General features: G+C 46.1%; 3 protein-coding genes across 5 annotated transcripts; 1 reads left to right on the top strand and 2 right to left on the bottom strand.

The window, feature by feature from the left end:
- Positions 1-146: 146 nt before the first annotated feature.
- Positions 147-4,091, bottom strand: vtnb (vitronectin b). 2 transcript variants are annotated; one of them, XM_058087069.1, is made up of 8 exons: positions 3,944-4,091; positions 3,731-3,847; positions 1,838-2,086; positions 1,631-1,770; positions 1,402-1,558; positions 1,108-1,266; positions 515-898; positions 147-447 (listed from the first exon to the last, which is right to left on the bottom strand). In XM_058087069.1, the coding sequence occupies exons 1-8, from the start codon at positions 4,017-4,019 to the stop codon at positions 311-313; spliced, it is 1,419 nt and encodes a 472-aa protein (XP_057943052.1). In that variant the 5' UTR covers positions 4,020-4,091; the 3' UTR covers positions 147-310. The 2 variants fall into 2 exon arrangements, with proteins under 2 accessions (XP_057943052.1, XP_057943053.1); XM_058087070.1 differs by having other exon boundaries at positions 515-856.
- Positions 4,092-5,942: 1,851 nt separating this feature from the next.
- On the top strand, positions 5,943-10,742 carry LOC131138149 (solute carrier family 13 member 2-like). Of its 2 annotated transcripts, none has more exons than XM_058086831.1 (12): positions 5,943-6,079; positions 6,722-6,850; positions 7,572-7,708; positions 7,781-8,025; positions 8,101-8,263; positions 8,337-8,459; positions 8,536-8,739; positions 9,077-9,096; positions 9,159-9,274; positions 9,468-9,629; positions 9,688-9,825; positions 9,922-10,742. In XM_058086831.1, the coding sequence occupies exons 1-12, from the start codon at positions 5,978-5,980 to the stop codon at positions 10,045-10,047; spliced, it is 1,665 nt and encodes a 554-aa protein (XP_057942814.1). In that variant the 5' UTR covers positions 5,943-5,977; the 3' UTR covers positions 10,048-10,742. The 2 variants fall into 2 exon arrangements, with proteins under 2 accessions (XP_057942814.1, XP_057942813.1); XM_058086830.1 differs by having other exon boundaries at positions 8,996-9,096.
- LOC131138150 (protein unc-119 homolog A-like) lies at positions 10,542-13,540 on the bottom strand. Its single transcript, XM_058086832.1, has 5 exons — positions 13,347-13,540; positions 12,109-12,222; positions 11,429-11,528; positions 11,178-11,350; positions 10,542-11,088 (listed from the first exon to the last, which is right to left on the bottom strand). Exons 1-5 carry the CDS (start codon positions 13,501-13,503, stop codon positions 10,976-10,978), a joined length of 657 nt encoding a protein of 218 aa, XP_057942815.1. The 5' UTR covers positions 13,504-13,540; the 3' UTR covers positions 10,542-10,975.
- Positions 13,541-15,156: the final 1,616 nt, after the last annotated feature.

Raw genomic sequence — 15,156 nt, 5'->3', positions numbered from 1 at the left:
ACTCGCTAGGTTCACAATCATACCTGTCACTATTTGCATTATAAAAGAAAAAAAGTCTGTCACGCTGCAATGCCATAACTGGTTTAGCATAAATTGAACATATACATGTAACATACACACACATGTAAAGAAGGTAAATAGATGAATTGTGCTGATGTATTGACTTTATTCATGCTTAGAGAGAACATTTGTCTAGTTAAACATCTGTGGATAACTTTATGGCTCATCTACTTGAATAAACGTTCAAATGTGATTGTGTGTTTTCCACACAAGACTTTCTTCAGGCGTTTCATTGGCTAAAACACATCTCTCATCTCTTCTCAGCGCGTGACGTCTCAGCAGTGCCTTCCTGCTGGCAGCCCATCCAGAACTTAGCGATGGATCGGGGGTAAGGCGGCAGGGCGGCGACCACTTGTCTCGTCCGCAGGTCCACTCTGTAGTACTTATCTGTACGTGCCACACAGCAGAGACGTGAACAATGCTCATATTTATTATTTATTTTCCATCTTCTTACCTCTCTTGAACAGGTACACGTATTGGACAGGCGTGCTCCTGGGTGGTGGAGGAGGTGGAGGAGGCGGCGGGGGCGGCTGAGAAACCTCCTCAGATGTGTCGCCGTAGTCAAACAAGTCCATCAAAAAGAAATCATCAAAAATAGCTTGGCGGGTTCGTCTTGCTCGGTACCTCCTGCTGGGTCTCGTCCTCCTGTACATGCCCCGCCTCCTAGCGTGAGGGGGAGGAGCTGGCGAGGGTCTGGGGCTCAGGAAGACACGTCCCACCATGGCGGCATCTATGGGGGGGCTGATGCCCATCCAGTTCTTACTGATGAGTTGTGGACCTGAGTGGTGGAATCCCCCTGAGTGAGGAAGATTGAGATGAGGTGGAAGTAGCGGTAGAGCTGTGGATGGAGGTAGAGGTGGAAATGGAAGTGGAGATGGAGATAAAGATTAAGATGGAGGTTAGAAGTGGAGATGGAGATTAATTTTGCAGATGCCGATAACGGCTGGGGATGAAGATGGAATTGAAGATTGGAGATGGAGATAAAGATGAAGATAAGGATATAGATGGAAAAGAAAATAGCCGTGCACACACTTTCACGAGCCTAACCTGAGATGCTGAAGAGCTTGGAGAAGAGCTCCTCACACGTGTGGTCGCAGAAGAGGTCCGTGTAGCGCGAGAACAAGAGTGAGGGTGAAGACCTGCTCATTTGGACGCACTCCTCGTGGGTTGGCTGATGAACAAACTCGTACATGTGATAGCGGTCCCCTGACAACACGCGTCACATAAACAATCAATGTCTATATGTCCCATCGGGCCACATTTGCAGAAGACTTGATGTTTTGTGTGTCTGCAGATCTCGGGTGGGGTACATCTTGACCGTTTACCACCATGATACTGTACCTTTAAAAAAGTAGGCCTTCTCCTTGCCCCTGTGACTCGGTGCAGGCACAGCAAATGCGGCGTCGATGTCGTCGGGAATGCCGTTAAAGCCATCAGAAATGTCCAAAGGGAAGCCCTCGTCCAGGACATCTCCTTCGAACCTCCAGTACTGTCTTCCCTGGGGAGGGCAGCATCCATGAGGTCAGACTCTTCCTCTCAAAGCAGCAGTAGGACGAGAATGAATAAGTACCTTAAAAATGTATGTCTTTCCCTGGCAGTTTATGCGTGTGAAGGCGGCGTCGATGGGCCCCGCCATTCCCCACACGTCCTGGATTAGTTTGGGATAACCAGGAAGCACGGCTTTGTCGTCCAACTCGAAGAAATATTCACCTGGAAGGACGTCAGAGATGTAAACATGCAGGAAAGATTGCTAACATCAGCATCAACATCAGCCAACCTCTGAATGCGTACACAGATCCGTTCTTCAGCTGCAGGAAAGCATCAAAGGGCCGAGCACTGCAGGCCACCATGTCTCTGTCAGCAGGTAGCTCAGTGGGGGTGTTTGTGGGTGTCGCCGTCTGCGTCATCTCCACCCAGGTTATGGTAGTCGTGTTAAAGGTTGGCACCATAGTGGGGATGGGCACACGTAGTGGCGTCTCCTCTGTGGCTAGGTTGTTTTCAAGCTCGGCAAAGGTGTCACCGCGTGCTGTGGGACAAATGAAAACAATTGAAAGACATGTAAGGAAGGACACACACACGAAGGACACAATTGAATGACACACAATGAAGGACACAATTGAAGGGGACACACAAATGAAAGACAATTGAGGCACAAACGAATGATGGACAATCACAAATATGCACAAGGAGACACATGAAAGACGCACAATTGAGGGAACCACGAAGTACAGTTGGCACAAATGAAATACTCACATGAAGAACATCATTCAAATAGACACAAATGAAGGACACACAGCTGAAGAACACAACTGGTAGAAAACAAATGACACATACCCAGAGGACATACAGTATTTGAATGAGACACACATGAATGACACAAAAATGAAAACCACAATAGAAGGACATACTCCTGAAGACACAAATGAAATACACACCCTAAGGACATAATTGAAGGAGACACACATGAAGGACACACAAATAAAAAACACAAAGGACAAAAAGGGGACACACATGAAGAACACAATTGAAGGACACACTGAGGGACACGCGCAATTGAAGAACACAATTGAAGCATACACACATAAAGGATACACAAACGAAGAACATACACAAATATACACACAAAGGACACAATGAGACACATGAAAGATGCACAAATGAAGGACAAAATTGAAGGGAATAAAGGACACAAATGAAGAACACACAGGAAGCACAAACAGGAAAGATATAATTGGATGACACATATGAAGGACACAATTGAAGGAAACACAAATGAGCACAAATAGGAAGGACACGTGGGAAGGAAACACAATTGAAGGACAAGCAGGAAGGACACAAAAGAAGCACAAACAGGAAATATATAATTGAATGACACATATGAAGGACACAATTGAAGGGAACAAAGGACACAAATGAAGAACACAAATAAGAAGGACACACGTCAAGGACACACACAGCTGAAGGACACAGCAGGAAGGACACACACAAATGAAGCACAAACAGGAAGGATATAATTGGATGACACATATGAAGGACACAATTGAAGGAAACACAAAGGACACAAATGAACACAAATAGGAAGGACACACGTGAAGGACACACACAATTGAAGGATAAGCAGGAAGGACACACAAATGAAGCACAAACAGGAAGGATATAACTGAATGACACATATGAAGGACAAAATTGAAGGGAACAAAGGACACATGAAGAACACAAATAGGAAGGACGCATGTGAAGGACACACACAGATGAAGGACAAGCAGGAAGGTCATAATTGACACAAACAAAGGACACAATTGAAGGGCACACGTGTAGAACATGTTTCAAAGATGCTCATGTGAAGGAAACACAAATCATGGACACAAATGAAACAAAGGACGTACAGTATTTGAAGGAACATACATGAAAAACACAATTGAAGGGGACACAAATGAATTACACACACAAAGATCAAAATTGAAGGGCATACTCATGGAAATGAAGTACACAAACTAAAGACATAATTGAAGAAAACACATGAAGGACACACAAATGAGGACACAAATTAAATATACACATGACAGACGTAATTGAAGGAGTCACACAAGAACACATGAAGCACGCAATTGAAGGAAACACACAGAAATGAAGGTCACAACTGAAGGGCAGTGTTTTTTTTGGAGCTGACCTTTTTTCGGACATGTGGTGTCAAAGTCTGGACAGCAGCTTCCGTAGTAAACACACATGGAATCACACTGACACTTTCTGACTGCGTCAAAGGAACCACAGCGTCCAACACACGTTTCTGCACAAACAACAGCACAGCTTTTTGACCACAACCATCCAGCACTACCACCACTACATGCTACAATGTAGCCACTATAGACCACAACGGACCTACCGTCTGCAGCCAAGATGGTGTCCATCATCACCGCCAGGCCCAGCAGGCCCAGCAGCAGCGGCGGCGGCGTCTTCATAGCAACTTCAAACGTCCAAACTAAAAAAGTGGACTGAGTGAAGACGAGCTCACGAGCGGTCAAAGCTGCGACCTGGAGGTCGATAAAAACATTATTGACATTGTGAGACCACGTGTTCTGCGTGTTCTGATTGGTCGATGGTGATGAGCATTGATCGCTGCCACGCCAAAGGTCATATCAGCACAAGTAGGATATGTGTGAGATGACAATGTTCTCAAAATGTCTTATGCGCGGAAGATATATCGGTGTTGACAAAATTAAAATGTGCTGAATAGGTTCTAAATAGTGTTGAAAATGTTGACATTTGTTATGAAAGTGATGGTAGTTGCACAATCGGAACACTATTGATCTTTCGAGAGCAAGCATAACAGAATGACCTTCATCACTTTGACGCGCCACTCTGCTACGCCCCCTCGATAAGATAAGATAAGATAAGATACTTTTATTTGTCAATGTAAGAAATAATAGAAATAGTACAATAACGACATACAATAACGACATACGACATACGTACATGTATACCAGTACACACACAACGACAATCATCACAAATCAACATTTGCATATATCTATATAGATGTACAATATGGATACTGGATGTATAAGTGAAATGTTGTTGTCTTACATTAGGTCATGTGACCAAGTTTGGACGTCATCTGATGAAGGAGACTCAACACACTTCCTGCTGAGTGTGTTGCACACTAGCTTGACGAGTAGTACTAGTAGGTATTAGGTACTACTAGCTTGGAAAAGTGGCTCAAAAAACAAACAAACAAGTTCAGGTCTCGGCTTTGTGCTCAATACGCGTTTGATGTCATATTATTCTACTTCCGCCAAAGTACCCACTCCCCTTGTATTGCTGCTTGAATTATAAGCAGCAGCACTTTCATATCCAATTTTAAGATGAAAGTCTAGACTAGGTTATGAGTTTAGCGTAAGTTACCATGGTGCTTTTGATTAGTATCAAAGTATTGCCAGAAAACATCTTGATGATCCCCAAGACCTTTGGGAAAAGGCTCTGTGGTCTGTGGTTCAGCTTGAGGTCAGAAACAGATTCTCCTTTAGGATTTTTTGGTAGAAAGCCGAACTGATTGTTCCATTCCAGGTCCTGAAGCAGCAAAACAACCTCAGACCATCACACTACCACCACCATATTTTACTCTTGGTATGATATTGTATTTCTGAAATGCGTTGGTACTTTTACACCGGATGTAATGAGACACACACCTTTGTTTTGTCAGACTACAGAGTATTTTGGGGATTGTTGGGGATCATCAAGATTTTTTCTGGCAAAGTTGAGACGAGCCTTAGTGTTCCTTTTGTTCAGCAGTGGTTTTGGTTTTGGATCTCTTTTTTTCCCCGGTGTCTTTCTTATGGTGGAGTCATGGACACTGACCTTAACTGAGGTAAGTAGGGCGTGCAGCTCTGTGGATGTTGTTGTGGGGGTCTTTTGTGACCTCTTGGATGAGTCCTCGCTGCGCTCATGGGGTCATTTTGGTCGGCCAGCCACTCCTGGGAAGGTTCAAAACTGTTCCGTTAGGTTATTGCCATTTGTGGATAATGGCTCTCACTGTGGTTTGCTGGAGTCCCAACGTTTCAGAAATGGCATTGACTAATATTTGTTTGATGATCTGAAACATTTACTGTAAGTGTGGCAAACATGCATAACATAAGGAATCATGAATTAGGCAAAAAAAAAAATCACATTTTGTCCACTTTTTAAATGGTTCAACTGGTATTTTGTCAAATTCCATGTCGTTTTGTACATTTGTATCATATTGTATATAAATAGAATATAATAACCATATAGACGACCTATTGGCCTGATGTCCCTCCTTCTCACTGTCACCTCCGCCCCGCAGTGATGAGTTAATGTTTGATGCCAGCTTTCGTATAAAAGTCTCCTCACTTTGTCTCCTTGACTTTGTTCACCTCCTTCACCCGTGGAGGTCGTCATCATGGGAGGCTGCGCCAGGTGGTTGTGGTATCACCGCAACTACATCATCACGGTGGGGGCGCCACTCGCCCTCCTGCCCCTTCCCCTTGTCAGCGCCACATCGGTGAGCCTGCTTTCTTTTTTCTAATGTTTCTCTCATGCTCTTAGCTTTGACAAGACAATCATGTGACTTGTGCCAGCCAATCAGGAGAAACACAATGACAATGAAGACTCAATCATAAATATATAGCATGTGGTATTTCTTTGTATTTAGAATAGAATAAATCGAACAATTATGATGAAAAATATATTAAGGTAAAAAAAAACATGATTTCCTGTTTGTGTACCACTTGGTGCTAATCCAACCTGATGGGCTTTGGGGCAGCTCAGGGTAAGAGTTGTGTTATAGCTCTTTTATCGCAACAAGGCAATGTTTTGAAGAAGTGATGTCATCGTGTAAGCGTTCACTGTCGACCGTTAGAGATTGTTTCATTTGTCACATTCATACTAGTTACTATTTACAACTTTATTGACATCTCGCACAAGCTGCACCCACCTAGACCCCGCCCCAACACACACACACACGCAGAGTGACATATACCCATTAGTAAAGGGTGGGACAAGCGGCGGTGTTCTTGGTGTGTGAATGTAAAGTTTAGTGTTAAAAGAGCAGTAATAAAATTTAATGTGTGTTTATGGCCAAAGGTGACTGCTATCTACTTGTCGAAAGTGTTATTATGGCCATTTAAACTGTGTGTGTGTGCAGGAGGCACGTTGCGGCTACGCCGTCCTCCTGATGGCGCTGTATTGGTGCACCGAGTGTTTGCCCCTGGCAGTAACAGCCATGTTGCCGGTGGTTCTCTTCCCCATGATGGGCATCATGCCGGCTGGACAGGTAACGGCCATACAAGTGTAAAAAGAAGTTAAAGGGGAACTGTGCTTTAACAGAATTTTTCCCCATCATTCCCAATCCTTATGTGAAACATGAAAACATATTTCTTTCACTTTTCCGAGCATTCTAGCCCGAGAAAACAAGTTAATATGAGCTGGCTCACAATGGACGTCATGGGAAATACCTATGTTGACTATAGCCCTCATAAAAACGACGCCAACAGTGTTCCATTTACATAACTGGCTTGTATATTTACCAAGCTACAACAATACTATTATTGTAGCAGCTAACATGAAGAACTATTTATATCTGGCTGACCAACACGACGCCTTGCAGATACCAGAGAGTGGATACCTAGCTCTCAATTTTGCTCCAAAGACACAACAAGATGCTTTTTTTACGTGAGGACCGGAGCACACGTCTTGTGCTGGAAGACACAGCCATCTCAGTGTGAGTGGACATCGTAAGTGTGGTCGCTGAACTAGCCTAAGTATGTGTATCAATACTCTGAAAGAAGTTTGGGTAGTGTTTTACTTCAATCCAGTACATGTTACGATCAGGGTAAGTGTTAATGCATGATCTCAGCATGGATATCACACCATGCAACGTTGTTAGAGTTTTTTTTTAAAGGGCTTCATAGTCGTAATAGGTGTATCCCAATGACGTGCATTGTTAGCTAGCTCATATTAATTTGTTTTCATGCTGCGATATTGTGTTGTTGCAGGTGAGCATCGAATACCTGAAGGACACCAACATGCTCTTCATTGGTGGAATGCTGGTAGCCATCGCGGTGGAGCAGTGGAACCTTCACAAGCGCATCGCTCTCCGCGTTCTGCTGCTGGTGGGCGTCCGTCCAGCGCTGTAAGAACCTCCCTTGGATGAAGCTCCTTCTCCTTCTCAAAGCATTAGCTCTCATGTGCTCCTCTTTCTCAGGCTGATGATGGGCTTCATGATGGTGACGTCCTTCCTTTCTATGTGGATCAGCAACACGGCCACTACCGCCATGATGCTGCCCATCTCCCACGCCGTGCTGCTGCAGCTGAGGGCCACCGAGCTTCGGGCTGAGCGCCATGACCTGCGGGCTGAAGACAACAATGCCTTTGAGCTGGAGACCTCAGCACCAAAGCAGGAAGTGACAGAGGAGAAGCGTCCGGACGCCACGCAGGACGATGCCATGGGTAAATAGACATGAAGTCTTATGGGAGGCTTTCTTGATGTTCTTTTTGTGAACAAAAGGTTCCTCTTGTCAACAGGACAAGAACCACAGCAGGAGACCAGCAGGACGTTGGCAGAGGAGGATTATGAGCGGCTCTCCAAAGGAATGAGTCTCTGTGTTTGTTACTCGGCCAACATCGGAGGCACCGCCACGCTGACCGGAACCACACCCAACCTCATCCTCAAGGGTCAAATTGACAAGTAGGACACTCATACCCGACAAACAGAACCTTGTGTTCCTGAACTCAAAACCTGTGTCCTTGCTGGTCTGCAGGCTCTTTCCCGGTAACAACAATGCCATCAACTTCGCCAGCTGGTTCGGTTTCGCCTTCCCCAACATGGTTCTGATGTTGGTTCTGTCCTGGCTCTGGCTGCAGTTCATGTTCCTGGGCTTCAAGTAAGAAAACACATCTTGACTCGGCCCAAAAGTTCTCCACATGTTCCACCTATCATGTGCATCTTAATGCATTCAGCCTTCGGCATACGTTTGGTTGCGGCGCATCAAGCGAGCGAGACCGGGAGGCCTACGCTGTCATGAAGGAGGAGTACAGGAAGTTGGGCAGGATGAAGTTCGCAGAGGGGGCAGTGCTTACCGTCTTTGTCCTGCTGGTCCTCCTGTGGTTCACCAGAGACCCTGGCTTCATCGACGGCTGGGCCACCGTGCTCTTCAACATGAAGTGAGTAGAACCACCAGAACCGCCTTCTTGCTTGTTTGGGTCGTTTTAAGCACGTGAAGGAACGCGATCAAAAGTCCTGTACCAACAAACAGTAAGCTTTATTCACCACAGCTCCCTCAGGTGGTTGATTTGGGTCATTGCATTACTTGGCCGTCACATTACAGCAGACTGTAATGTGACTAAATCACTACAAACTCTTGTATTGGATGTTCGATGTTCTTTATGAAGTCATTGCTCATGTTTATGTGTGCGTCAGCTTTGTGTCAGACGGGACTGTCGCCGTCTTCATGTCTCTGCTCTTCTTCATCATTCCCTCGCGGTTGCCGCGGTGGGGCAGCTACGGCTGGGACGACACAGGTGATGCGTGAGCTGCTGACCAATCACGATGCCAGCTTCAAACATCATGTGCATTCTTGCAGGTAAGGCCATTAAGGCTCCCGCCACGCTCCTCAACTGGCAGGTGGTCCACAAGCGGATGCCATGGAACATCGTGCTGCTGCTCGGAGGAGGCTACGCGCTGGCCACAGGAAGTGAGGTGATGCCTTGATGTTTGAGGAGGAAGCGTAACACAAAATGACAGTAGTTAATCCTTATTAGTTCCTCAGTAACTACTCTAAATGTACGTGCCTTAGTCATTAGTTGCTCAATAACTACTGTATTTTTACATCAGCTATGTGATGGAAGTCAACATCAGTAGTCTTCTCGGTCATAAGACGTTTGTCTGACAGGTGTCAGGTCTCTCCACCTGGCTCGGTGAGAGTTTGGCACCCCTGGAGAAGATCCCCTCCTACGCCATCGCTCTGCTGCTCTCCCTGTTGGTGGCGACGTTCACGGAATGTTCCAGCAACGTTGCCACCACCACGCTCTTCCTGCCCATCCTGGCCTCCATGGTGAGACTCCCGTGCCGAGCAGAGGTCTGACTAGTGACTGACGTAAGTTTCTTGACAGGCCATCACCATCAAGATCCACCCGCTGTACGTGATGCTGCCCTGCACCATCGCCGCCTCGCTCGCTTTCATGCTGCCTGTGGCCAGCGCCCCCAACGCCATCGCTTTCTCCTTTGGAAACCTCAAAGTCATGGACATGGTGAGACATGCATGAACAACAAACAGATTATTGCTTTTCAGTGACAAGTCAAACTCAAGCGGGATGTTGTGATGCAGCCACTTCCTGTCCGTGCAGGTCAAAGCTGGCTTCATGCTGAACATCATTGGAATTCTGACCATCAACATAGGCATCAATACATGGGGCTTTGCCATGTTTGACATGGGCACCTTTCCTCAGTGGGCCAACGTCTCTCTGCCTTAGCTGAAGACACACTGCAGGACGGACAGGACGACTGACAAATGGACAGTAAGACAGTGACTCTGTCTGTATTTTTTTTTTGTTTTTTTTTTACTAAACGTCAACAAAAATATAAATGACTGGCTCACTGAACCTCCAAAATCCCTGGATACAGTAAAACTGCACATTATGTAGCGACCTTTTATTGTAGCCAGCCTGTGCAATAATCACGCTCTCTAATCAGCATCTTGATAAGCCACACCTGTGAGGTGGACTATCTTAGCAAGGGAGAAGTGCTCACAGATGGAAACAGATTTGTCAACAATCTTTGACAAAATGGGCCTCGTGTACAGTACATATAGTTCATAGTTTTGTTGAGTGTATTTTCTATTTCATACAGAGCAATGATGGAAAGGCATGGAGCCCTGTCAATTCTGCCTGACAAGTGGCCACACAAACAAACGAGAAAAAAATATGTTGGGTTAAAAAAAAACAACAGTTACACATTATTTCCAAAATTCAATCTTTATTTTTGCTGCTTTCATCATTCACAAAATAACTTTATTCATAAAGTACGTTTAAGTTAGTAGTTAGTTTTCTATTGCACAGTGCCTCTGTCTTTAGACACATGTTCATGTGACAAATAAACATTTTCATTGACATTTTTTCTTTTGACATAAAAGTTTTATTAGACGATTATAAATCTTTTATGACTTATTTTATTTCAGTACAAAGTGACATGAGGCACACACGTACACACACACACACACACACACACACACACACACACACACCGTTGATGAAAATGAAAGACCAGGAAGTATCATTCGTAATCATCATCGTCATAGCTTTTTACACACTCTCACTGTCTACTTCCTGGTTGGTCCTCGTTGATCAGAACCATCTCAGCCACACATGAGAGGAGGGAGACAATGTCCTGCCTCCTCCTGGCCTACGTGCCTCCATTGTAGGAGTAGTCAGCCTTGTTGTGCATCACCAGCTTATTGTCCACAAAGTAGAAGCTGTCTGATTGGGTCTCATATGGATGCAGGATCATGTCCTGGACTGGGAACACACACACACACATTACAACAGCATAACACATGTATTGATGACATCCCTTTCTGTGTGTGTGTGTGTGTGTGTGCACTCACTGACGTCATCAGAAAGAGGTGGGAAGTTGTAAATGTGCTCGCAGGTGTTCTTGCTGCCGGGCATGCAGAAGCCAAACTCAAAGTCAAAGCTCTTGAGCAGCTTCTCTCTAAAGTAGTGGCGCTCGATCATGCGGAAGTGTTGGATGGGCTCCTCGCCTACGGTGAACTCCACGCTGGAGGGCGAGACAGGAAGTGATGAGAGGGCCAGGGACGGGAAGTTGAACCGTTGCATCGTTAGTGCTGACACTTACGTTGCGCCGACCTGCCGCAGTCGCAGGAAGGCTGGGGTGAAGTGGTACCGCACAAAGCGGCCCGCGTTTGGATCCACGTCTTTCTTCTCACCGCTTTTATCTGAGGGAGAACACTGTCTTTTAGTGGACATGTCACATGACCAAACGGATGCCTATCTTGCTCGTTTCAGTTGCTTTAACAATGTTATTGGATCCCGGTGGGGAACATTTTATCTTGGTTAGCATACATGTTGTGGTTACGATACAATATGGTGCATTTTGGAACGTTATTAATTTAGTCCAAATGTGTTCTTCATGTATTTCTATCACAAAACGTCCTTGACAAAGGAAACTGGAATGGGCTCTGTCGCCCATCTATGACTCTCATTTATTTGCTAACTAACATAGTTATGCCACAAGTCTGTTGATCACAGTAACCCACAATGGAGCCAAAGAAAGTTGTAGCCAGCATTTTGATAAAGAAGCTGAGAACCACTACTCACTTAAGTCTAAATGAACGGAATTAACTCATCACAAAACACAAAAGTGGTGTCTGCACATTTCGTTAGGAGAATGTTTCGGTTTAAGTCAAACCTTCTGGAGTGAATTCTGATGATGCTAACCAAAGTCCCACTGTATATACATAAATCTGAAATGGTAGGTCCCCTTTAAAGATGGGAAAATGCAGTGCGTGGACTGGCCTGTAGAGGGCGGCTTGGTGATCTCAAACAGCACCGTGCCGGTCTCCATGTCTCGGATCTTGAACCTGGTAAAGTCGATGTTGTAGATGTTGTGCTCGGGGCCGCAGAGGTAGTCTGACAAGCCAGAACACATTGTTATTGATGATTGTTTTATTGATTAGGAACATCCTATGAATATAGTCCTATGTTCCAAACAGTCATCAAGTGCTGTTTGCCTTCAGGCCCATGTGGATAGAGCCTCTGGAACATCTCCCTCACGAAAAAACACAGGAGTTATTTTTACTCCGCTAATCCTTCCCGCCCTCACAGCCACTGTCACGGCTTATTAGTGGCTCTTTCCTGCTGGTCTCACTGAAGCTGCAGCCCAACATCCATGGTGGGCTTACTATTACCAAGTTCTGATCAGCCCGAACAGACCAGGCCCGATTCTCCTCTTCCTTCACAATCAGGAGAACTGCATCATCCAGGAGGTGCATTATGATGTCTTCAGTGAGCTCTGTGGGCTGATGAGAGGCCAGCGTGTCCATCTCAATCCAGTGATGCTCAGAACAATGATGAGTGTCTTCTTCATGCTGAGGACCAGGTCTTAATGAGGATCCCATGTCATCTCATGTTGCCACGGTGATCCAAGTGCGTACACAGGCTGTCGTGGTGATGCTGCCTCCAGCAGCGAGACAGAAAGAAGGAAGTCCACTGACAGAGACACATATTGACCTCACACACAATGACATGTATCTGCTTTATTTTTAGCCTCATAATAGGGGTGTCCAAAGTGCAGCCCACGGGAGGAGGGGCATTTTTGGCCCCCATTTATATTGGCCCTGAGCATATTCTGTAAATAAAATGAATGAATTATTAATTAGGCTAATTTTTAGCTCTTACAGTAAAGAAATATTCTTTGTCACCCATAGCACAAAGCAGTTTTAGCTTAACATATATTGACCTACATTGGACACACACACACACACACACACACACACACACACACATAGCAGACTATGTCAACAATTGCAGTCATCACTAGTGATGTGGACTTCATGTTGTGTTCATGCTGTAACACACTTGTCACCCCCCATGAGTGTCCTGACCACACAGTCTCACACACGCACGCACAAACGTTCAATGTTCGATGTTGAGTCTGCAGCTGTATGTCTTACATAACGGCGGGGACACTGTGATGACATCATTGGCGTTGATGTGACTCACACACACACATGCACACATGCAGTCGGACTCACTGTGGGTGATGTTGTCCAAGCCCAGCACGTCCTCCACCGTGATGACCGAGGAAGCCAGCAGCTCCTCTTCCGCCCTCCTCACCTTCATGCTGGGCTTGGGGCTTCTGTCTGCATCGCTCTCCTTGGAGCTCGGCGGCTCCTGGCTGCTGCCTCGCATCCTCCTCCTCCTCCTGTGTGAGACTGTCTCTCTCTTCCTCCCGCCCTCCTTACATTCGGATGTGTGTCCGCAGATGATGCGCAACGTGCATCATCTGCCTCACTGTGCGTAGCAGCGACATGCATGAGTGCAGCGTGAGAAATGCATTTGAAAAAGAGGCGGCAGATTGGGGTTAACCCATCAGAAGCCAGAGCCTTTTGGAGGAAGAAGATGGGTGATAATGTATACCACACACCAGTTGGAACACTATGGAAGGCTGCATTGAATGAAATATCCCCATGCTAAGTTCATTAAGGTAATTATGAGATGCCCATATGCCACCTTTTCCCTGGCACCTTGCTCACATGGAACTCAGCACATGTGCAGTTTGGATCTCATCACTTCGGTCCTACCTGTCACACAAGCATGAAAGTACCCCCCTTTAGGGACAGTCTCAGATGTTCCCAAGTCTGAAGCCACACAGGGTGGGTGGAGGGCGGACAGGCGGCGGTTTGCAGGCCGGAACCCACAGGGTACGGCCAGGTGAGAGAGCCTGACAGAGCCGGCAGGTTTCCTGCGGGGGAGAGGCGCATGGCCAAAGGGAAATTAGAGAAGAGCAGCCACAGGACATTCACCACTGCCACCATGGAGCAGGTGAGGGTCTTCGGCTTGCTTAGGGATTTCAGCCAGGGAAGAAACTGATGACGATGGCAGGAACCGGATGGGAATTGGCCTGGCCTGGTGTGGAGCAGAAGCCGCAAGCAACCAGGTCAGGTGTGGAGCAGAAGCAGGAAGCGACTTGTCATCGGTCTGACAGGAAAGAAGGAAGGACAAGCAGAAGTGGTTCATCTGTCTGGCATGAAGGCGAAGCAGGAGGTGACTTGTCGCCGGCCTGGCCTGAAGCAGGAGAAGGAGGGGTGAGCTGTGAGTTCCCAGTCGCACAGCTGATGGTGTTAGCCCCCATGTCCAACGACAAATTCCAGATGTCCATCACTTTCAAAACCGGAACCAAGAACAGGTGGAGGAAGGCTTGGAAGAGGGTCATGAGTCCATCTCGCTCTGTGTCTGGTGTCCATGTGGTGTCCCACTGCCACATCTTGTCTTTGGGAACAGGCACGTCTTCATTGAAGATCAGTTGAACATAATTATCCCTTTCATTCCTCAGTTATATGCATCAAGAATTGTTTTGTTTGAACTGCTGATGCCATCATAATGCCATGCCATTTTGTTAGTCAGCTATGCTAACAAGGATATTTGTGATAGAAATAGGGGTGTCCTATATTGGCTTTTTTTGACAAATACCGATATATATTGTCCAACTCTCAATTTCTGATACAGATGCCCATATGTGTATAATGACATATCTTCTGTGGTGGAATTCACATTTTTGAAATATCGGTTTTCATGATCTGGAAAGGCGGCACGGCGGTCTGGTGGTTAGTGCGCAGACCTCACAGCTAGGAGACCAGGGTTCGGTCCCCGCCCTCGGCCATCTCTGTGTGGAGTTTGCATGTTCTCCCCGTGCATGCGTGGGTTTTCTCCGGGTACTCCGGTTTCCCCCCCACATTCCAAAAACATGCTAGGTTAATTGGCGACTCCAAATTGTCCATAGGTATGAATGCGAGTGTGAATGGTTGTTTGTCTATATGTGCCCTGTGATTGGCTGGCGACCAG

The sequence above is a fragment of the Doryrhamphus excisus genome, chromosome 11 (assembly GCF_030265055.1).
Source record: "Doryrhamphus excisus isolate RoL2022-K1 chromosome 11, RoL_Dexc_1.0, whole genome shotgun sequence".
NCBI classification, from domain to species: Eukaryota; Metazoa; Chordata; class Actinopteri; order Syngnathiformes; family Syngnathidae; genus Doryrhamphus; species Doryrhamphus excisus.
This window is presented reverse-complemented; position numbering and strand designations above follow the sequence as displayed.